The 24,501-nt window shown below is 36.3% G+C and overlaps 1 protein-coding gene across 1 annotated transcript in view; it reads left to right on the top strand.

Moving 5' to 3' along the window:
• Positions 1–20,130: 20,130 nt before the first annotated feature.
• The window catches only part of FAP (fibroblast activation protein alpha), a 66,781-nt gene continuing 62,410 nt past the window's right edge, over positions 20,131–24,501 (top strand). The window contains exons 1-2 of the mRNA XM_063110389.1: positions 20,131–20,194; positions 20,526–20,610. Coding sequence (XP_062966459.1) covers positions 20,189–20,194; positions 20,526–20,610 — 91 coding nt within the window. The 5' untranslated portion in view covers positions 20,131–20,188. The remainder of the gene's footprint in view (positions 20,195–20,525; positions 20,611–24,501) is intronic.

The raw sequence follows: 24,501 nt of genomic DNA, 5'->3' as shown, positions 1-24,501 counted from the left end.
GAATGTTTTGGAAACTATGCAAGAAACCAAATGCGTAAATAGCTAAATGTATTACTATAACATATGTAGACTGTTTTTGAGGTGTCAACAAATATCACGTTTTTCATCTATGTTTTCCAGTAATTTTTTTCAATATAAAAGTGTTATTTCTGCTTTAAAGTTTTAAAATACATGTTTTAAATGGTATAAAACTTATTATGTGGGGGTACCTGCAAACTTGAACTGTGGTGCATATTTTTCTTTAAAAAAAAACTATAATTATTGTAGCATTTTATTTGATTGTTACTGAACAGTTTAATACTCATCATATTTTAGGTTCACTTACAGAATATGCTTATGACGTACACATCAGCCTGGGAGTTAGGGTGTCTGAGTTTTAGTCCCCATAAGACCTTCAACTGATTGGGTGACCTTGAGCAACCTCATCTCACAGAGCCTGTATTTCTTCTCCTGTAAAATGAGAGGTTAGATTAAATGTTATCAAAGATCCCTTACAACTATGACATTCTCATGGTCCATGTTTCTGGCTTCCCTCCTGGCTGCTTTCATTTTAAGACCTTGCCTTAAATGACTGGTGGCAATATGAAGGGTAGGCTAAATACCTGCTGAGTACATTACACATTTGAATGAAGTTCATGTCTATTAAAAGGCATTGCAAGAATCTCACAAAACAGGTACACTGGCTGGAGTCTGTGTCTCAAGGAAAGTTCAAAAGGCCCTAAAGTGTCAGGAAATTTTAGAACAAATGCTTCCACGTCAACAGAACATTGGTAGACCTTGTGGATACGGAATGTAAAGCACACACCCAAAAATCTGAGGTCCTTTTAGGCCATATGAAATTAAAACACAGTAATTTAGAGTTTGCACAAATAGTTTGAGTGTAAGGCATTGAGACAACAGAAACATGCATAAGAAATAGTTTCCCAAAGGAAGATTAGTGCATGTCACAAGTAATTGGTCGAAGTGAAAAGTGCTGTTACAGAGGTGAATATTTTCCTCTCTGCACTTTAATAGGCCCTATAGCAGAGCATTATGCCTTAGAGATAAGAACATTTCTGGTGCTGTTTTCAATTCAGTTGAACATAAAGCCAAGGAGGATTTGCAGTTTCTCTTTGTCATTGTTGCTTTTAAGATATGAGAGACTCAAGCACACTTATGTGCTGATGGGGTAGAACGGCAGAGAGGGAGAAAATATCAGCATTGTCTACCTCCACAGTAAATTGTAATTGTATATTATTATTTTCTACGAGATGTTCTTGCTGCTATCTTTTCTGATTACCCTGATTCTTTCTAAAATGTGTGACTTTGCACTGATTAGAAGTCGTTCTCTGCCACCTACTCAGCAGATAACCTTTATGGTCTCCGAAAACAGAACCCAAATATCACTTCCCAGAATCTAGCACAATTCCCATTTTCAGAACTGGAATGGAGAGAACATGTAAGTAAAGTATTATTTTCACTCACCCTAAGCACTTAAATGTTTGCCTCCAAAAACTGGTAAACAAGTAAGTGAGTCATAACAATAAAGAAAAAATAAGAAAACTTTTTTATTTCTGCCTAAGGGATAGGAAGTTGATTTGAAATGACTGTCAGCTTCTGTCTTGTTCAGTTTGTGCATTTCTCCCTGATTAGTCTTACTAGATATAAGATTTTACATCTTTATTTTTATAGGGAGAGCATGGAGTAAGACAGTGGGCTTGGATCCTCACTAGCTTTGTGACTTGGGCAAGCCACTTAATCTCTCTGAGACCATAGGAAATGAACACCAACCTTGAGAGACTGTCAGGAAAATTTGGATATTGCAGGGAACACATCTAGCAGTTGGCACTTAGCAGGAATTAATGTATAGAATATAGTAGCAGGAGTTTCCAGAAGAGCAGCAGCAGTTGTAGTAAACTTAGCTATAGGATAATAATAATAGTAAATTTTAGATCTATATTTAATGTTTAAGTAGGATATATACCAGATTGGAACCCTCTCATAACAATAGTTAGCTAGAGAGCTAATCCCAAGAAGTAAGTAGTTGCTGTAATGAAACATGATTGCTATAAATATGCTATTCAGCATAGATATGGGGAGGATTTAATATCCACATCTACTATGGGCATAGCAGAAAGATAGGTATCAATATCAGTATAAACATCAACACATTTATTAAGTGGCTATAGGACTTAACTCAGTCTATTATATGGATACTATTTTAATTAGATCTTGTCTTTATTTTTCAGAAAACATAATGCTGTTGTACTGATGCAGTCAGTAACTGCATGAAAGAAAGAGAGAGAGAGAGGGAGGGAGAGAGAGATTGGGTTGTAGTATGCCAAGAGTAATTTTGTTCAGCACAAATGATGGTTGTCTTTTATTAGTGTCTAAATCTCTAAACTTTTTTCCCAGGTCATAGGTTATAAAATATAAAATGTACATGGAAAGCATTGCACAGATTCTCTATAATTTTCAGAATTTTTCCATGTAGATTATTACCAAGTCCCTCTTTACATGAAATTAATTATTTTATTAGCATCTCATTTGAAAATGAACTGTGAATAGTGGTGAGCTCTATTTATTACTTCTTAAATTTTAAATCCAAGTTAAAGGCAAAATACCTAGATGGGGCCATGGGAAGAAGACTTTATAGAAAGTGATGTTTAACCATGTAGTTGTTAGAATACATTTGGGCCACAACTTAAGTTGAATATATCTGGTGAAGTATATTAATATTTTATATACTAATTTCAAAAAATGTGTCAACACTTCTGAGGAAAAATATAAGTGATTAATTGTTACATATATAAAACAATAATGAACCAAAGATGAGCATTTTTTCAATTTAAATGTCTCTTCCAGACCTTTATGAGCTTTATGCCCTTTATGAGCTTAGGTACACATAAGATGAGTGTACTGCTGAATGGTTAGTTCTTTCATTTTGAGCCCCTTAATAGGCCATGGAAATGATTTCATAATTTATCAATATGTAAGGATTTTCATACTACTAAAATAACCAAAATAACTGATATAAAGTTATCTTAGACTGGTTTGCCCACCTCAGATATTAATCAATTCATTACCACACAAAGGTTTCTACTACTAAATTTACTCTTTTCCTTAGCATTTGACCCTGGCTTATGGTTTATGACTTGACTTTGCACAATTTGTGCTAAATAACCTGCTGAGGTCAAAGTTACAGCTTAATACAACTTTCAAAGGACTTATCTCGTTTAACAAGTGAATCCCACCCAAATCTTTCCTTAAAACATTAATATCTCTTGTGTTTAATTAAACTAAATAGTTTTTTTGTTTGTTTGTTTTTTATTGGAAGTCACTAACTTTATGGGGGAAAATTTGTTAAGGCTTCCTGAACTTTGTAACAACTTAGTTTAGTGTTTTATTTTTATTAGTTAATTTTGAGATAACATGCAAAACTCAAATAGCTACAATAACATTAGAAATGTTGCATTCCATGTGAAATGTGTTCCATGCAGGAGAAGAAAAAGAAGAGAAAGTAAAAGTAAAAAGGTAGTAAATAGAAACAAAATCAAACAGAGGCAAAGATAAAAAGATACCCGCAGTAAAACATGTAGACAAAGAAATGAGAATGGAGGAAGGGAAAGTAAATTTAACTGAGGGAGATACATAAATCTGACAATGACCAAATATTCCTTTATCTGTTTATCAAATATTTTTAAGTTCCTACTATTTGTAAGGAACTGTATTTTAGGCACAGAGAATAGTGAGTAAAATAAGGATCTTGCCCACATGGCTTTCAGGATTTGCTTACAGGTAATAGATATAATTTTAAGTATCGGTAATATATGGGAGTCAGTGATAAATGCTGTTAAGAGGGGAGAAAGATTACTTTCAACAGGGATGAATGAAAGAAGATCACATTGAATTGTGGACTGTCTAGGATATTTCACAACGTCTCTTTTGGGATTACCCCATCTTGGGGGTGATAGAGTCAAGAATGGATGTTGTGAAGGCCGGCCTGTGGCTCACTCGGGAGAGCGTGGTGATGATAACACCAAGGCCACGGGTTCGGATCCCATATAGGGATGGCCAGTTAGCTCACTTGGGAGAGTGTGGTGCTGGCAACACCAACTCAAGGGTTAAGATCCCCTTACCACTCATCTTTGGAAGAAAAAAAAAAGAAAGAAAGAAAAGAATGGATGCTGTGGAGATAAGAAAAAAAGGAGAACATGTGACAACTCAAAAGCAATAATTTTATCATCATATATTGTTATGATAACCTCTCTTTGGAAAAGCAAAAGTCATTCCTGACTACATTTAGAATAAAATGGTTGAAAGTGTATAATTTGAGATAATTTTTTCAATGTGAGCCATGTGTAGATAAAATGATTTAAAAGATATTACTAAACCTTATTTACCTAAGTAATTATATAATAATTAAGCTTATATTAATAAGATTCAACGCCTCTGTGTTTGAGAAGAAAATAAACTAATGAAAGAGGATGACAACTTCTGACATAACCATTGTGGGAGAGGTTAGAATTCTTTGAATGAAGCCAGGGGTGGCAGGAAAACTGTGAGATGCCTGTGTCCTGATCACATCAATCCTCTTAAAAAGTGTCCTGAGACTCACCCTATTTTTCCAACATTCTCCTAGACAAAGCCCTCAGAAATAGGCCCAGTAGAGTCATCTTCTGGCCCATGTAAGGTCATTACTTCATAACCATTCAGAGGAAAAGAATGTCCAGGCAATCACAGTTTTCTCTGGAACCATGATAGAGTGATGGGCAGTTGGTGCCATGTACATCTTTGTTCACAGCATCCAATGATTAGTATCTAATGATACTTTAAATTTTCTAAATATGCTTTATAATGAGTGCTCAGTTTGATTGAACAATGTGATTGGGGTAGGGAAAAGTGACCTATATCAAGCTAGCCTAGTAGATGTTCTTCAACAAAGAGTGAATTGGGAGGAAATGGATGTAATAAGCATGGGTGGTCTTTTAAATGGGCACTGTAAAAAGGAGGAAGAGAAAGATGGGGTGAACATTTTCAAAGGGGATTCAAAGTTTCAAGCCCATTTATAGGCCGAGAAGTAAGTTTCAGGAAACAAGGAGAGATTCAAGATGCAAGAGGGAGAGAAGAGGGCATAACTGTTGACTCAAGATGCTAGGGGAGATGGAAGAAGATGAAACCAAGAGAACAGGAATGGATTAGGGTTGGACAGAAGGGTAGCCACTGCTGTTGCTACTTATAAAGCAGGAGAGAAGTAAATATAAATGAAAGGTAAAATGTAGTGTAAAAATACAAAAGTAGAAGCTTATAGAATTGATTCTCCTGGTGTCCAGCAGCACTAGGCTATCTGCTAAGAGTTGGGGTTTAGATTTGAGGATGGAGATGGGGACATAAGGTGCTGAGGATTGATTGAATTGTGTCCCCCAAAGTCCATGTATTAGAAGCTTAATTCCCACTGTAACTGTTGAGAGTAGGAAATCCTATTATGGCAATTGAAAGGTGGGGTCTTGAAGAGGTGATTAGATTGTAAGACCATGCTGTAATGAATGGATTCAAAACGGTGGTCAGGGGCATGGTTTGGAGAGCTTTAAAAGAAGAGTGAATGAGGAGTTTAGGCTCTCTCTGATCCACCATTTTTGCAATGTGATACTCTGCCATCACTGTCACCATCACCAAGGCTCTCACCAGATGTGTACCCTGGACTTCCCAGCCTCAGAAACTGTAAGCAATAAATTTCATTTTCTTTATAAAATTCCCATTTCCATGTATTTTGTTACAAGCAACAGAAACAGACTAATGCACAAAGAAAATAGCAAAGATTTTTAAACCTGCTTTGATGAATGCAGAATGACTACTTGGAAAACTATGAGAGGATTGCTTTGCAGTATTATTAGGTCCAGCTGATTTAGAAATAATAAGTGTGAAACAAATGCAGGATATTAGTCTAAGTTCTACTATATTTATATACTCGAAAAGCTTTTAAATGTTATGGTCAGTGTAACCCAAATAAACTGTGTCTCTTTGTGGCCTCTCTCAGCATGGGGTTGTATTTAGAAGAAACTCAACATCCACATTCAAATTAATTAAAAACTAATTCAAATATTTATTTCTGACATACAAAAAAAATTCCAAAGGGAAATTACATATTATATTTTAAATCCTTTCAACTCTCTGTTTCCCAAAGAACCATTCAGTATAGCATGAGAACTATTTCACTACCTCTGTCTTCCTCAAGACTCCTCAAAATTATCTCCCTAAAATCAACCTATATTACATTTTACCTACCTGACCCCTTATCCCAGTTTCTTCCTTTTATAATGTAAATCAATATGGTTTTACTCTGTTGATTTCTTTGCCTATCTGTTTATTATTCCAGGCTTAATGGATTCCTGACTACAAATGGTTTTTCTACCTTAGAAGTAGTAGGAGGAGAATTTCTGTGAATATACATATTAATATTTTCGTTTCTAGAATATCAATAAACAAAAGTGCCAGTTATCAATTGATTGTCTCCTATCTCTTATCTCCAAATTCAGCCTTTCTATCTAATCTCTGAAAACGTATCTGGGCCCCATAAATATTTTAGCTCTATTAGCTGGTATGACATTAAACTTTGCCACAAGCAGGTATTGGAGAGACACTGCAGGAAGAAATGGTTTTGCTTCCAGGTTCTTCTGTGCTTGCTTGGCCAGCTTCTGCAGTGTGGGTGGCTTCTCCAGCATCCAGCTCCTACAGTATCTGTGGTTTCCACCAGCACCAGGCTCTTACAGTGCACTGCAGCCAGCAGTCCTCAGTGGCCAGATGCCCTACTGTCACCTCAGGCAGCTTTGTGTAGAATGTCTTCAAGTGAGACACCTCCTGTAAACAACTTTCTCTGGCATCCCCAGAGGGCACATCTCCAGCAAGTTCTGGTGGCACCACAGCACCTCCTCCACTATTCAGTGACCCACAATTGCCTTCTCCAGTAAGGCCTCAATCTCAGCTGCAGGTGCTCTATCTCAGCCCTGGCTATAGTGGCTGCTCCATTTATTTGCTATTTCTACATTCTTTAGAGTTTTTGCTTCTTGCTAGCTAATTCTCTGTTACTCCAATCCTGTTATATTTGATAATTATTTATATTAAACTTTTACCTGCTTATATTACTATGTGTTTTTTTTCCTCCAGATTGGACTTAGACTGACACAATAATAACTAAAGAAATATGAGAATTATTTCATGAGAAGTTATAATTTCCAAATATCCAATTACTCTTCTCTATGAGCATTTTATTTCACATAGGAAATGAGTCAAACACATCTGACCAATTCTCTAACCAAATGATTTAGAAACAGGACAGGATGTATTTTATAACTAGATAGTCTCATTTTCTGAATCTGAACAACCAGTTTTGTACTACCAGTAACTAAATCAAAAATTCTTGTTCTAAATGAAAGACCATGTTACTGAACTTCTATACCTAGGCCCACTGCTCCTGTGTATTCAAAACATGAAGATTACCACTGATAAAGGTGAAATAAAACTAGAGATAGTATTGAACTCTCAAAACATGATTAATGGAAAGGAAGCTAACATTTATTGAATATGACATATGTGCCAGGCACTGTCCTTAGTGTTGTGCACAAATTATTTATTTAATGATTATTTTTACTCCAAAACATATTAATATTTACTCTGGGATCCTAAAGCAAACAAAGCTCTATTCTCCTTTAAAGAATCACTACACTCTGGTTCTGAGCTCAGAAGTGCCCTAGGGAGTACTAACTTGACCAACATAGCCAATTCTTAAAAAGCAGATAATTTTCTTTTATAAAATCTGCCTACTTGCATGCAATAGAAGTACTTAGAATGTTTTGACCTGCGTAAAAAATGTAGCCAGAAAAAAAAAAACAGAAAGATTTTAAAAAATTTTTTTTTTTTTTTTTCGTGACCGGCACTCAGCCAGTGAGTGCACCAGTCATTCTTATATAGGATCCGAACCCGCGGCGGGAGCGTGCGGGAGCGTGCCGCGCTCCCAGCGCAGCACTCTACCAAGTGCGCCACGGGCTCGGCCCTTTTAAAAATTTTTTAAAGAAATCATCAGAACCCATGTTTGTAAATGAGATTTTTTCCCCTTTGGTAAGCTGTATTCTAACTCTAGTTATCCTGTACTTCTTCACAAGATCTTGGGGTCTCTTCAGTTACAAGACCTTCAGATCATACTAGGATTGACAGAGAGATAGATAAATAGACAGATATATAGATGATGTAGAGGTTGATGGAAAGTTAGACAGATATAGATGTAGATCATTAGAGTGAGATGTTCCATTTGACCCAAGATAATAATACAAGCTCATCACCATTTCATACACTGGAGTTGGCTCTAGCTGTCTTTAGCCTATTTTCAAAAAAGGCATTAATCCAAAGGAGAAAATATATGCCAGATTAAAAAATATATACTGCACTCTCTAGGCCACTGGACAGGTAAGATTCAAAAAGGTTTTGAGCAATGACAGCAGTATTAGACTAAGTGTAATTTCTGCTGTCCTTCTTTAAAATTCGATTACTGACATGGATTTATAACTGCAATATGAACACGTCACTTCTTCTGCCCATCAGAAACCGACACCAAATTGTTGTTGTTATGACTCATCAGCATAACCTCTCTGTTCCTATCAAGTTGAATTTCAAAGTCTCCCCTGTGCGTGATAGTTTCTGCATGCAGAATTAACAGTAAGCTCTCGCTACCTCCAAGAAGCCATCCCTGATCAACCTCATGTTAATCTCCCCTCCTTTATTTTGGCTTCCCTCACACATCATGTATTTAATCTGTATACAAACTTTTTTACATATTACCTTAGGCTTGTTTTCTAGTAATTTTATATATTTTTGCTTTATGTCTCCAATGGATCTATTCATTTCATCTATTTATCTATTTCATATAGCTACTCTCCAGTGGATCTATTTATCATCTATTCATTCATCTTTTACACAGCAAATAGACACAGCAAGATAGAGAATAAAAAATTGAGGAAGGATTCTGAATGGAGGTGACATTTTAGGTGATGACCTGGGAAATAGGAAGATGACCATCTTAAAAAGTAGAGGGAAGAGCCTTCCCGGACAAAAACAACCACATAGGCTGAGCCCCAAATGAGAAAAGCTTGGCCTACTCAAGGCGTGAGAAAAAGCTGGGGTGACTGAAGTGTAATGAGTAAGGAGAATAACCTTCAATGAGGCTGGAGAGGAGGGCAGAGCCAGGTCATATAGGTTGGCCACTGTCTAGAGATGGATTTCAGTCTCAGAGTCATCAGAGGCCGTTGGAGATTTTCATCAGGGGAGTAAAAGGAATTGGTTTACTCTTAGCTACTCAGACAAGTTGATTGGAAGGGATAAGACAGAAGCAGAGAGAATGGTTAGATGGCACTAAGCAAGTCTACTGGTACAGATGAGGGTGATGAAAATGGAATGCGGGCATATTGGTGGGAGAAGAAAAGAAAAGAAGGAATCAAGAATGAGTCTTATAAAAGGACTGCCCTGTCCTTTGTATCTCAGTGAATTTAATATACACAATTCAGTTACTTTAAGTCCTTGCTAGGGAAGCCAAATGAAGACATCAAGGAAATGAGAGCATGACTCTCTCAAACAAAGCAGAGACTGGAACACCATGCTCTGGTAGACAGAGCAAGGAATGCAGTCATATCAATCACCATCTGTGTGCCCACAGCATGTAACTCAATCTCTCAAGTCTGTTTCTTTCTGTGTGGCAGGACAGTAACACCAAGTGTTTGGCCTTTGGAATCAGATTGCCTAGATTTTAATTCTGGCTCTTTCACTTAATTCTCAGAGTCTTCTTAGACAAATTGCTTATATTCCTTCCAGTCTGGAAAATTTAAATAAAAGCAATACCCTCCTCTTGTATTTATAGTGCAGGATAAATGAGATAATATAGATAATGCACTTAGAACAGTGCCTAATGCATATTAAATACTCAGTAAATATTTGTTGCTAGCTACTGTGGAATGGATTGTTGAGCGGATTAAATAAGAAAATAAATGTGTGTATAACAGAGAAAAAAAATTATGACTTGCAGAAAACCTCTGAGAGAGAAAACTGTCTTTGTTTTAGAAATCTCCTAATGGGATGTGTTTATTTTTGAAGATGAGGCCATCTTGGAGCTCTTTGGGAATGAATCAGAGATAGCTAAACTGTTTTGCATAAAACAAGATTGGTTAGAAGGAGCTAGAGAGGAGGAGAAAAAATGTTGAGGAAGAGTCTCAGGAGCAAGGCAGGAGGCTGCAGCCCAAATAGAATAGATGACTAGTTCCACCATTGTTGTCCCCAAAAGTCAGTAAATCTGTGACTTACTTGAGTCAGTATTGTTTGGCATTAGCAGTCAGGGCTGTCTGGCAGGGCAATATGGAAATGCGGAAGGGAGAGTGCACACACAAGGAAAAGTGGGTACAGAGAATTCCAAATAACAAATGTGGACTTTTACAGTGACTGGCACAGTGGAATCATTTAATAAATATCAATTTCCTTTTCTGATTTGGAGTACTAAGATGTAAGCTCTGACCCTGGGGAGTTAAAAATAAAATTGGTTGAGAGTTTAATGATTATAGGCTTAAAATTATTAGATAAAAAAATAAAAACATACAATAGCATGGCATACAAGTTATAGGTGTTGTAGAGTTTAAAAATGTAAGGGATCAACTGATAAAAGCTCTGGATTATATGAGAAAAGTTCCTGAATTAAAACAAAGAATTCGAATAATGACTTCTATATATTGTGTATTGGATGTTCAATCTTTATTTATTTAAAATAATTTAAAGAGCAGAGAAAAGGGTAGAACATGTGTTTCAAATGGAGGTAATGAGAAAGAAGGAAGATGAAAGACTAACAAATTTTCATGTCTATTGGAATGCCATACTGTGTCTGGACTTGAATGGTAACCAAGTCATTCTAGTTTATTGAGCAGGAGACTGTTTTAGAAAAGATGACCTGCAAAGAGCTAACAAGCTAAATCATAGATCGAGGAGAAAAAAAAAATTGTAAGGAAAAAGATCAAGGAAGGAGCTGGTTGCAGACATTCTGGCTGAGAACAAAAATCTGGACTTGGTCATTGGCAGTGTGATTGGGAGGAATGAGTGGTTCTGGATGATACTGAAATAAAATCATGAGCTGAGGAAAACATGACTGGAGTGAAATTGATGGCAATAAATAAGATAAATACAAAAGTACAGCATATTTAGTGATAGAAACAAAAACAAGTGATTTTTCTGCATCACCCTATTTTTACCCTAAATATGAATCATAGTTCTGCTTGGTCATCATGTGATACCACATGTAGTCATATTCCTGGCATAAGGAATAACTATTTCACTGCACCCAAGAACTTGTTTACTGGGCTCCAGTTATTTCCTAGTCTACCTGCACTGACCACTGAACTATGACAGATACAATTCTCCTATCCTGAGGAAAAGGTTTAGAGTGAGTCAGTGCCAAAAAGCAAACCTTTACATCCCAGAGACTCTGGTTCCCTAGAATAATGTCATAATCAATCTTGGGTACTTTCTATATTCATTTCTACTCTTCTAATGGTGACAAATTAATTGTATGACCCAGGTGCCATTTTGATCTAGAGAGATCAAGATCCCCTTTGTCTTAAAACCTGGGCTTGTCTTTCACACAAAGATCTGCCAGTAGTAGTGGCTTGAGTGAATTAATGCTTGAGCAGATTGTGTGGTTCCAGAGACCACCTTCTCCTGCTTTCTCTTTCCTTGCCTACTGCTTCCTCCATCCTTCTTCACAGCCTCCTCCCCTTGGATGTTTCCATCAGCATGAGTCTGGAGGAAGAGGCAAAATGAAAGGGAGAACTCACTGCACCAGGGTTTGTGCCAACTGGAGGAAAAGCCCAGTCCCTCAGCAGCCTGATGGTCCAGATAGGCCACAGGCTTTGCAGAGATCAGAGGCCCCCATACAATGCCATGTCCACATCAGCTCAGCATGGCCACTCAAACTTGTTACACCAAGCCATCCACCAAGAGCATGGTAAATCACTTGTCAAGGAAAGAGTCCTACCATTTTGGCACAAGAACCCTACAAAGATTTGTCTAGATTCCTAACATTTCTAGAATTTCATAAAAAATGATTGTTCTTATAATTGATTACAATATTGTGATATTATTATATATATATATTTTTAAAACTACAAGTTTCCAGAAAAATTATAAGAAAAGAATGCAGTATTGATTACATTATGTATTCATTGAAATTTCAATGATTAAAATGTCAAAAGGAAGTAGACATGGAGTTCAACTAATTCTCACTTTACTAATCCATAAAACAGATACTTCTCATAAATACCTGGTAATCTTTCCTCAGTTCTCAGGAAAACATAACTGAATAGCTGCAGTTAAGTCTCCTATTACTAATTCCCCATGTTATAATAGAAGGAAGTGCAATTCATGTTGAAAGACACCCTGAAGCACAGGCACAAGGATTAAATGACCATTGTCAGATAACAATGGTTAATATCTGATTGTTTAACAAAAATGAGCTTGACCCTTTACTGGTCACACCTGGAAGTGTTCCCTGCTAGTGTTGTCCATCTTGAGCCCACAGAGAACAGCAGTAGAGCTCCACATCTTCTATATCCCCCTTCATTCATTCATTCATTCAGGCAGCAATGTTTATTAAATATCTATTTTATACTAAGCATTGTTCCTGAGCCCTTGGGATGTATGAGTGAAAAAACAAAAATATTTGCCCTAATGGAACTCTGTGTTGGGGAAAAAAAGGCAATAAGTAATAAAAATAATAAATAAATGCTATAGGATGTTGGAAAGTGGTAAGTTCTATGGGGGAAAAAAGAGCAAGATAAAAACTGGAAGCTAAGAGGGGTCAATTTTAAAACAGGTAATTGGGCTTTCTTGAGAAGGTGAAATTTGAGCAGACTTGAGCCCATTTTGGCAATGTCTTTACTATTTTGTCATCCCCAAATCTTATGTTCTTTTATTCTCTTTATCTTTCCCGATTCCTTCCACATGACACATAAGAAAAATAATTTATATGTGGGATTAAGACTACATAGACCTCAGGTCAAGGGCACTTGAATTTTTCAGGATAGCATATGATTTACCTCTTGAAAAACCTAAGAGGCCTGACCTTACTCATGTAAGAGTGGGTAGATACCCAAATGATGTGACAGAAGATGTGCTACAAAAAGTCCTGTCTCCTCTTTCCCCATTCCCTCTACTGTTTTAAAATGTACTTTTTGAAATAGTTACATAGCCTTCCTATCAGCCAGCCAAGCTGCCTGAATTCACCATCGTTAAGATATTATTTTAGATTAAAGCGTGACATTTTTAGTGAGTCTCTTTTGAAGTTCAAACTTGCTGTGAGAATAAGACTCAAGAAAAGACATGCAAGCTCATGAAGGAAAAGGCTGCACCTGTGACATGTTCTGGCAGGTCTGTGGGTAGAGGACTCCAGGTTTACACTGGTGGGCCAAATTGAGGTGGCAGGGGGAGTAGGGGAGTACTTCCTTTCATTTTTGTGTTTGTTAAGATTGATAATTTCTCTGACATAAATAAATCTTTTGTAATTTGTCCTTGGTGAATTCTAAAAATTTTAAGCCAATAAACAGTTTAAATTATTATGACTACTTAAGCATTGCTTTTGAGCTAAGTAGTTTGGTAGGATTGCATCTCTTCCTCTGTGCTTCCAATTCTCATGCTGCTGGATGGAGAATGTTAAGATTCTACTCTTACATTCCATCAAGTATCTCCAAAGGTATTGTGATTAATCAGAACCTCTTGGTTACAAATGGTGTAAAGAACAACCAAAACTTAGAAAAAATTACTTACTCAAAAGAACAGATCTGACTTCTGCAGTGGCTGGAGACAGAAGCTAACAGAATGTTGTCACCATCGGGTTCTTTCCCTTGCTCACCACTGAGTGTCAACTCCAGTACTTTAATCCATCATTTTGCTAAAAGACACCTTTAAGTTCCTTCCTTTGAAAGAATGCTTGGGATATAACTATTCAAATTATCAAAATCTGGAAATACCTTTATTCTGTCCTCATATTTGACGGTATCTTGGCTAATTTGATTCTAGTTTGATAAACATTTTCTATCAAAACTTTGAAAACATTGCTCCATTGTTTTGCAGCATCTACTTGGTGGTAATGGCAAGTTTGTCGTAAGTCTGATTCTTTCTTCTTTCGGAAGGGGATATGCTTGCCCCTCGGGAAGAATATAGGATTATATCTTTATGATTAATATTCTGAAATTTCACAATTATGTGACTGTTATGTACAAATTTTTTCTCATATTTTGTGCCAGGCATTTTGTGGGCCCTGAATATATATTTTCTTTTTCAGTTTTGGGAAATCCTCTTGCATTTATTCTGTAATAACATTTTTCCCTCTGCTTTCTTTGATAAATTATCCATCACAGAGTTTTTTTGTTTGTTTGTTTGTTTTTGCATGTTTCTTTTTCCTAACCTGGTGTCTAAATGTGGCAATATTTTGATGATTCTCACTGAAGATGCTAATTCAATCATTTTAAAAAGTTTTCTGCTCCCAGAATTATCTCAATGGTCGGTTTTTGTTTTCCTTGAGTGTCTTTTTTTTCTATTTATTTAAGTCTTTTTTAATTTTTTCTTTTAAGTTTTAGGGTTTTGATTCTTCTTTTTAAAAGATGTTATTTTTGCCTACTGATTCTTGCTTTTTGCAGCAGATATAAGAATGAGGTAAGAATGGAGATACCCTGGTATGCAGCTGGTGGGTTTAAGACTAAAAGGTCAGGAAGCCATTAAGCTCAAGGATTGGACTGACTTTGTTGCACTGACCCCATACTTGCTCCTTTAGTATGCCACAGTAACAGCTTAATATCCCTTAAGATTAAATCTCCTATTTTTTGTCTGGAATGAATGTCCAGCTACAGATTGTTCTGTACCAAGAGGTGAAGGGTCCGTGTATGGATGTTCACCTAGTCCTCTTCTTTCAGACTCATCTCTCTCCTACTCTCAGCAGGAAATGCCACCTCATTTCTAGAACTGTTCTATGTTTCTGCCAGTCGAAGTGCTTTCTTTCTAGATGTGTCCCAGGCAACTTCTATTTCTGTCCTGCTTTCTTCACTGACGATACCCTCTCCATTCTCTTCATTGTTGTATGTCTATATCCTTTTCCTCCTTTATGATCAGTTTAATGGAATTTCAGAAGGCAAAGAGATCAATGTATAAATTTAATTTGCCATCTTGAACTGGGGATTTCTCCAATTCTTTTATTTAGAATTTGGAATATGACTCAGGGCATTTCTTCTCTGCCCCGAATTATTGCCATAATCTTGGGTAAATTCAGTTCCTGGGTGAACATCCCAAATGACACCTTAGTGTCTCATTGATTGGCCAACTCTGTCTTTAAGGACCTTTACTTCTTTCTTCTATCTCAGCCACCTACTTGTATAACCATACCTTAGGTCTTGTCAGCACCTTGAATTGAAATCTTAAACTGAAAGCAGCTGCTATCTGATAAAAACCTCTTTTACTTCCCACCCTATTAGTCAGTTGCTTTTGGAACACATACTATTGGACTCATCAAGATGTCCAGTTTATTAGCCCATCTAATTTTTTCCTTCTGTCTTTACCTCCTCCTAGTTCCAGCCTGAATTACACATCTTAATCACTCTACCCATAAATACCCTTCTGTCAAAACTCTAAATGTGGGTCAATCAAAATGTGCTATGAACTAAGACCATCTGGGTTTATGTCCCATCTTCACACCCATAAGCTGTGTGATGTTGGGGAAGTTACTTAAATTTTCTGTGTATCCATGTCCACATCTTTAAACTGAAGATAATAACATTACTAATGTTCTGAGGATGAAATGAGATAGTATGTGCAAAGTGCTTAGAAAAATGTCAGGCTCAGTAAAAGTGTTCAATAAATGTTAATTATTAGTAGTAATATTCTCTAATCTAAAAGTGTTAGTGAAAAAGCAGTGAGCTTTAATAAGTTATATTAACACATCTACAGTGTTTACATATTCAATTTATAATATTTAATCAGTATTCCTTTTTATTAACCACTTCTCAAGAGATATAATATTTGCATTTTTAAACTACATTGAAGCACTGATTTATCTTGAGTCTGTGTCCTCAGCAATCAAAGAAATAGTTTTTTTCTGTTTCTTTTCTAATCTAACTTTGATAGTTAAGTCTCTGGGCCTCCAAGGACAACTTATCCCAATTATGGTAGAACAACAAACCATAAGTACCAATTACGAACTGGGAAGCATGTTGCTCTATATTCTTCCTTTCATACCAATTGTGGTGTTAGAAATTAGATCAGATTCAAAACGTAGTTTAAGCTGTATGATTTCTCATTGATGCTATGTTATGCCACTTTGTTCAGATCTGTAACTATGTGATAGTTATTATGAGCTTAGAGGACCTCAGGACTCTTCCTAGCTTGGATCTCAAAAATCTCTTTGATGATGGATACTGTGATGAGTCCCTTAATTTAAACAAATCTCTAGAGGAAGATCTGTTAACCCCAAGCACTATATAAATATTTTTCTGGTTACTAGACCCCAATTCTAACAAAACTCTAACCAAATTAAAATTTTGGACACAGTACTTAGAGTGAGACTGTTTTCTTTTGAGACATGTTTAACAATGTATTCTGAAGATGTGAGAATCATGCATATTTGAGCTTAGTAATTTGACCATCACAAGCTTATGGGGTCTTTCAATAGAAAATCAGTGAGATGTCAATTTAAAAAAATTTTTTTTAAATATTAATTACTTTGAAATCAACTTTAGGAAATATCACACAGAAGCTCAGTAGTAATATTGGGTCCTGTTAGAATCTTGAGCAAATTACCTAATCTTTCTGTGATCTCTTTCCTAATCAGTAAAATCAGTTTTAGATGGGTTAAGTGAAATAATGTATTAAAGTGCTTTGTATGTAATAGTGAATAAGAAATGTTTATTGAATCTTAGGAATCAAATGGGCATAGTCTTTGGAGCTTTTAGGCTTTTTAGGAGCAAATTCTTGTTTTAAAGATTATAAAATCAGGGCTTATGTTGGCTCTACTTGTGCCCTCATACCCATTACTTATAACTTGTCCTTACACAATTTGTCATAGTTTTGGTTAATAAACACATGCTGCTTTCTTTACTTCCCCACTCCAAATTTAAAAAATAATAACATTCTTATTTATGCTCTCAGCATGGTCTCACCTTCTTACTCTATGAATATAGAGCCGAATGTGTTTTCTGGGAAAACATATAAATCAAAATCATTTTTGGCAGACATACAATGGCTATTACTAAATAGTTCTAACAAGCTCTCTTTATAACCTAAGGATTTACAGCTCACTTACCCAGGGGGCTTATCAAAATGTAATCCTATTTCAAATAACACCTTATAAGATCCCTTTCTGGGAAGAGCTCAGTTGATGAGCCTCTACTATACCAATTCTTACCCTTAAATTTTTACAGGCCAAAATCATCCTTTCCATTTCTGCACCATTTGAATAGATCCAGAGTTGCTTTCTGAGAAAAGTCCCAGTCTTGACATAGGATAGACTTCAATTAAGGATTACACACATGTGGTGTATGTCCTTTCTTTCCCTCCTCCCATGTTCATGCAGAAATCACCAACCAGTCAGGGTACTCTTTGTACTAAGCACAAACCCAGCTTCAGGCTTATTCTCAGCAAGAGCTGCAGGAATCAAAAAGAAGTGAGTATGTAAGAACTTACTTGCCATAAGTGTACTAGAATGTAAGCTCCTTGAGGACTCAGATTGGTCTGATTCATTTTTATTTGCCCAACAAAAATGTCGGCTAGATGTTAACTAAGTCAATAAAATAAGAATCAGAGTCAGTTTCCTTAATACTTTTTTTACAAGTTAGTAAAAGCATTTTCATTTTGACTCCAAAGGGTGAAAAAACCAGTAAAGATGTTAAAATAGTCAAAAATTACCCACATTTTTGTGGGAGTAGTTGTTTGGATGAAAACTGGAATACATACATATTATCTCAAAGGGATGGACATGGGTAGCTCTATTATAAACAATACATCTCTAACCCATGAAATCAGATGGAAAAACACTTTGTAGTCAGTCTCAGTTTTCTAAAAGTAGTTCAAACCAGTAAGAATTTTCCACAAGTTACAGTTTGACTCACCCAACCTTTTAAGGCAAAACAAACAAAACTTAAATAAACATGTTTTACCCTTATAATTTTTCCCCCTTACTAACAGTTTCAACTTAAAAGCAGTGCCCCTCTTAAAGCACCCCAGCTTCTCCATAAAGTCTGTGAAGTGAATCTCTTGTGAACACCCATGCTCAGCTAAGTGGTACTCAAACCAGTCACATGTCAGTGCATTTTTAATTGCTAAAGCTAATATATGCATTTTAATTACACCCTAATCATTTATTATAGTTTGTTTCTCTCCAGAATGGAAAGTCTTGGAAATCACCCACTAAAGCGTACTTGTGGACTTTGGGGCTTTGGTAGGCTGGGACAGAACTTCCGAGAACACGTTATGTGAATGTTCCAAAGAAGGCACTCAATCTGAGACGACCCACCCGGGAGCAGTTCATTTGGGAACTGGCTGGTGGCCTTTTTCTTGGATCTGAAAATTTTACAATCACATGGAGATACCTATAAGTGTGTAGCATATCTTGAATATTATTCTCAATGATTGCTTCTGTTTATAAAGAGGCGGCCCCACCAACTGCAAAGGAGGGAGGTTCATCCTGAAGCTGCCATGAATATATTTCTCTGCCAGTAAGTATTTAATGACTCATTTTCCTCAACAGAATTTTCTTAAGGCTGGAATTCAGGGAGGGATGTCTGGAGAATGTCTGAAAGGAAGTTCACAAGCCACTGTCCTGATCTTTGCTGGAGAAATTGTCCCATGGTAGCTAGACCAGTTGACTAAAGCAAACAGCAGCAGATTTCAGTAACATTTTCTCATTATCTTTCATGAACAATCCATGAAAAGTCACCAGGAGGTTTGTTTTAGTCAGGTTGGAGAACATTATAAACTTCTAAAGAAAAAAACCGTTAGTGGAAAAACTAAAGGCACAGTAGGTTAAAAACTGTGTTGATGTAGAACCACAAAATCTATCCAAGTGAATTGCATTGAACCAGTTAGAATACTCCAATAAACTGTTGTGAATGTGTGTGCTTTTTAAAAATTCAGTCAACTATTTTACTGATCTGTCAAGTTGATCAATCACTTTGTAATTGTGTGATTTTAGCCAAAATAAAATTGTACATATGACTGACTTCTCTTTTCAAATGCTTTTTTATTTACTTTAAAGTGTTTATAATTACTAAATGTTCTTATCTCTCAGAAAATATTCTAAGAGGAAAGCAAAAATATCACTCTTGCAAAGCCATTTCCATTCTTCCAAAGGTCTGCTGGTAAATTATTCTCACTGATCTTTCCATCTTTCTAGCCTGTGCGTATACACCTAACCTATACTAAATTTCACCAGATGGCATTTTATTTCTCAAAAGTAAAGCAGCCGTGGATTTAGACAGTTGAATTTTTAAACTTCTGTATTTACTGAAAGTGCATATGGTGCTATATGGACAAAGAAATTATGCTGAAAGAAAAACATTTCTGTCTGCAGTACCTCATAATCTCCCAGAGGAAGAAAAAAGTGCAGTTATATGGTGTATTTCTCACAAAACCTTATGTGGCTTCAATGTTCTTCCTCTGCTAAAAATTAGATATATGTGTAATGCACATACCTGAAACTTTCGTTATTTTAAATTCATCTTTTTGTGCAAATAAAAAAGTTATACAAAGCCCAGTGACTTGCCAAAGCAATCCTTGAGTAATTTCTAGAAGAAAGTGAAACATAAAACTGAACTTGTAAAAAAAAAAAAAAAATTAAAAACCTCTGTATGTCAACGTAAGCAGATGCTGGTGTAGAATTTACAACGATGAGAAGGCTATAAAACCTCCCTTGAGCCACTCACAGTTCATTTCAAGGCCAAGAACGCCCCCAAAATCTGTTTCTAATTTTACAGAAATCTTTTGAAATTTGGCAGAGTATTCAAAAGTCCGTGGAAAGAAAAAAACTTTGTCCTGGTTTCGGCTTCCAACTACGAAGACAGATTTGCTTCTTTTCAACGGTTTTTACAGATCCAGTGACCCACTCTCTGAAGTCAGAATTAACTAACTTTCAAAGACATCTGGAAAGATGAAGGTTAGTACATGCAGCCTCAGGTACTGCTAAAGAATGAGGGTTGGCTAAATTGAGTGCGATCAGAGTTTTCTATTGTTTAGAAGGTGAAGGTTTGTACATAAGTATTTACTTCCTGGAGTGGGTTGGAGTTGGGAAATTGTTCTAAATATATTGTAGAAACATTTGTCCTTTCAGAGCTGGAAGAATTCCAGTAATTATAGCCAGATCAGTGGAGGACAATCAAAAGCTTTGTGGGGAGGGAGAAATAGGATTTTAGGGGCGAACAAAATCTGGCCATTTCTACTATTTAGCAGGAACTGTCTATATGCCTAATTATCTTTGTTTTATATAGACATGGTTAAAAATTGTATTTGGAGTTGCCACCTCTGCTGTGCTTGCTTTATTGGTGATGTGCATTGTTTTACGTCCCTTAAGAGGTAAGAACTTTCTCTGATTTGCCCTATCTGCCTAGAATAGCTTGCAAAATGCACTAATGCATGGTCACAAGTGGTTGAGCATTTCCCAAGTGCTTATTTTACAGAGTAAGTCTGTTATTTCTGAGAAGAGCTATAAGCTCACAGATATGCTGTTGTGCAAGGCCAGAAATACCAAGAAATTTAAGGCATGGGTAGGAAGAGATTTAGTGTTATTTCAGCAATAGAAATATATAAGAACTCTTCTATATCACCCCCAATACCCCTCAAAATGTGTGCTAAATACAAGCTTTGACAGGCCTTTAGGGACACTATTTTTAACTAACATTGTTTTTCATTATTAGGTTTGTCTCATGGAAAGTAAATTTACATGGAAAGCAAAATTGAGTAAGAATGGAAAAGTTAAAACAGAAACTATTAAGTTTTGTATTAGTAAATAGTCATCAAAAATTTGGGGGAATAGTTGAGAATAGAAATCTCAGAGAATAGAAATCTCAGAAATGGCTGTATAGAAAAAGTAAAACTGTTGGTCTGAATGCAGTAACATATTGAACAATCAAATTAGAAGACTAAACATTATTAAGCTAGCATTATGGTAAATGATAAATTGGATCCTTTCACAAAAAGGCTTAGAAATTGACATCTCACTTTGCTAAAAAATGGAAGATACTATGGGCTGATATTGGGATAGTGTGAATTTAAATTAAGACTCTGTCTATAGATAACTCAGATATTAGGGGAATTTTTTTATAACAATATTTATGAAGAAAAGTTCAAGCTTCTAAAACAGAAAAAAAAAATACAGCAATAACAGATCTTGTGCCTTGAGGTCTTAGGGAAAGGAAAGATTTGTACCAACAGATATTAAAAAGTTTATTATAGCTAATGTGGGAAATATCTCTGGTTAAAAGTTAACTGATAGAAGAGGAAGATCAATGTCAAACCTTCAGCTAAAGAAGGTTTGCATGAGCCCTGAATGATCTGTTGCTTTTTGTAAAAAATGAAACATCAAAAAATACTTTGAAAATTCAAAATGCTCATGGAATTTTCACAGAATTATAAAATAAATAGGTTAATCCATAAGATAAAGGCAATGTTCTTACATCTTCAGTGTTAATTCTTTGTCTTTACTTCTATTCACTGCTACCACAAGATTGTTCCTTAGGCTGCTGATGTGTGTAGTATGTGTCCATATTCTTCATAAATTTTCAAGTTCAAATTGTTTTCAGATCAGTCTCTCACCTCAATGATTTGGGGCCACATTTCCCTCATACCAGCAGTTGTCAGATGGGGAATTAGGTCCCACTGACCTTTGGAATGCTAAGCCATTAAAAATTAGCTCCTGATTTTTAAAGAAACTCAAAAGTATTTGAAATTGACACTTTGCTGTCTCAGTAATAAATGTTCTTAGAGCAAAAGTGTGTGGATTTCATTGGGAGCCTGACTCCATGTATTCAGGGAAGGGTAGATTGTACTTTGGAATTTGAGCCATAATTTCTAATAAGAAACATGCTATATTTATACATTTACAAACAGTATATAGGTATACACACAGAGAGACATTTGCATAATTACATATAATCTCAATCCGTGCCCTATTTTCAAGTTTAGATATATATAACATACACATAAATATATGTTATAAACTTATACTACATTGACAGGAAAAAATATGTTATAAACTATATATAATACAAAAGTTCTATGTCATTTATAACATAGTGTTCTGTTTTCGATGAAGATAATTCTCAGAGTAAAATAATATCCTGACAGTATGAAATAAATAATCAAATTCAATGAGATAAAATGTTAGTATTCATTCAAAAATAGAAAAATCATGAATAAGCTAAGTTCTATTCTTTTGGCCCATACTATCATTCTCGTTCTATTTTAAATTTGCTGAAAAACTTCTTATAACGTCACCTAAATAGCTTGTAAATGGGACTAGTTATGCCCCTCCTTTCCTGAGCAGGAGCAGAGGAAGAGCCCTCCTTTCTGCTTTCCTCGAGTCAGTGCCAGGCAGCCCTGGTGTAAGGCTCGGTAGCCTCTTCCTGCTGGCTTACCTCCTTTCTTCTCACACCCCATTCCTTCATCATCCCCAGCCTGGACTGCCAGGTCCAGGTCTTACTGTCACATCTGCCCTGTGCTTGGTGAGAATAGGCTCTGAGGTGGTGAAGCAGGAAAGGAAAGGAGGAAGAGGAATGGAAAACAGAATTCAAAGCCAAGTAAGCTCCTACTTAGCCTTCTTCTCACACTTCATCAGAAATCCCATTACCTCACACTTGCCTTAGGTGCCCTCGTATTCTTAGCTCAGGATTTCTGCACCACTGTAAGAAGTGTCTTCTTCTGAGAAAGTCGAAGACACACTTAAGAAAATTTATTCACTTATTTAAATATTAAATAATACCACTCATGACCTCCCCATCATTGTGTCAGCCGCTAGGAATACAAAGGCTAGATTTCCCTCTGAAAGGCAGAGGGGTAAGAATCCCATACTTTGTGCACCTAAAGATGCATGGTCACCACCACCAATACCAGAGATGGATTTCTGTCTTTTCCCACCAGTCTAAATGAAGGAAAAAAGAGAGGGCTTTCCCACAAAGGGAGGGGATCCCAGGAAAACCAGCCTCAGGATGAAAAGAGCTTTGGAGGAATTAAGCAGGATCTCAGGAACAAATAATTATGAACATATAGTAGCGCAATGAGAACAATCCGCTTAGCTCACTTACTTAATAATAAACATAAGGAACAACTTTTTTGAAACTTCTAAAACATGCCATTTTGTTTTTTGCAAAAATAGGAAACACACATGGGTTTCTACCCCTTGGTCCCAAGCTGTCCCCCTGGGCTCCAGCCTACACCCCCTCAGCTGATTCCATTTCTTCTCTCCTATCCCATTCACTTTTTCTCTTAAAGTTCTTCTTTCCAAGCATCACTCCTCTTGGAAACTAAGCTCCCCAGCTTCCCCTTATTTTTATTGATCCCAAAGACAAACACACAGAACTTCTTGTTTCAAGATATTTACAAAGGTGACAAAAAAAAAGACACAAAAAAACTAGAATTGGAAAGTAATGGAAGCTCCAGAATTTTGCAAATAAATTCTATGTGGCATTGCTTCATGATTTATAGTTTCTGAATTCCTGGACCACTGTGAAAAGAATCGTCGGAAAGTTCTGTGTGTGATGCACTCATACACTGGCAGCTCTAGAGCAAAAGTTAGATAGAAAAAAGGAAGAAGAGAGATAAAAGAAGTTGAAGGGGGGGATGAGGAATAAAGCTGAGTGACAGCAAAAAAAGAGAGGGGTTACACAGTGTGAAGAAATCACAGGTTCTCCTGGGTGCTTCTCAGTAACAGGAGAGCCGTTGTTAGTCTAGCTGCAGACCTCCCTGAGGTCCTCTTGTCTACCTTCACACAATTTCCCTTCTATTCTTGTTATTTTTGTTGTTTTTGGCCTGCAGTGTTTTATACAAATTTGCATTGCTGGTCAATTTTTAAAAATCAGAAGATTTTATATAAGAAGTAAGGCTTTTGACTTCTCTTTAAATGTTTAAGTATTTGTTATAGCAGCACCCCACTTCTCAGTACCAAAATTTGTATTAGCCTGCTCTGGTCACCAGAACAAAATACCGTAACTGGGTGGCTTAAGCAACAGACATTAATTTTCTCATTGTCCTGAAGTCTAGAAGTCCAAGATCAAGGTGTCAGCACATTTGGTTTCTGCAGAGGCTTCCCTTCTTGGCTTGCAGACTACTGTGTCCTCAAGTGGCCTTTTATCTGTGCATGTGCATTTCTGGTGTTGCTTCCTCTTCTCATAAGGATACTAGTCCTATTGGCTTTGGACCCTTCCTTATGATCTCATTTAACTTAAATCACCTGCATAAAGGTCCAATGTC

This window comes from Cynocephalus volans, chromosome 1 (genome assembly GCF_027409185.1).
Source record: "Cynocephalus volans isolate mCynVol1 chromosome 1, mCynVol1.pri, whole genome shotgun sequence".
Classification (NCBI taxonomy): domain Eukaryota; kingdom Metazoa; phylum Chordata; class Mammalia; order Dermoptera; family Cynocephalidae; genus Cynocephalus; species Cynocephalus volans.
Note: the sequence above shows the minus strand (reverse complement) of the source record. Positions and strands in the feature narration are given on the sequence as shown.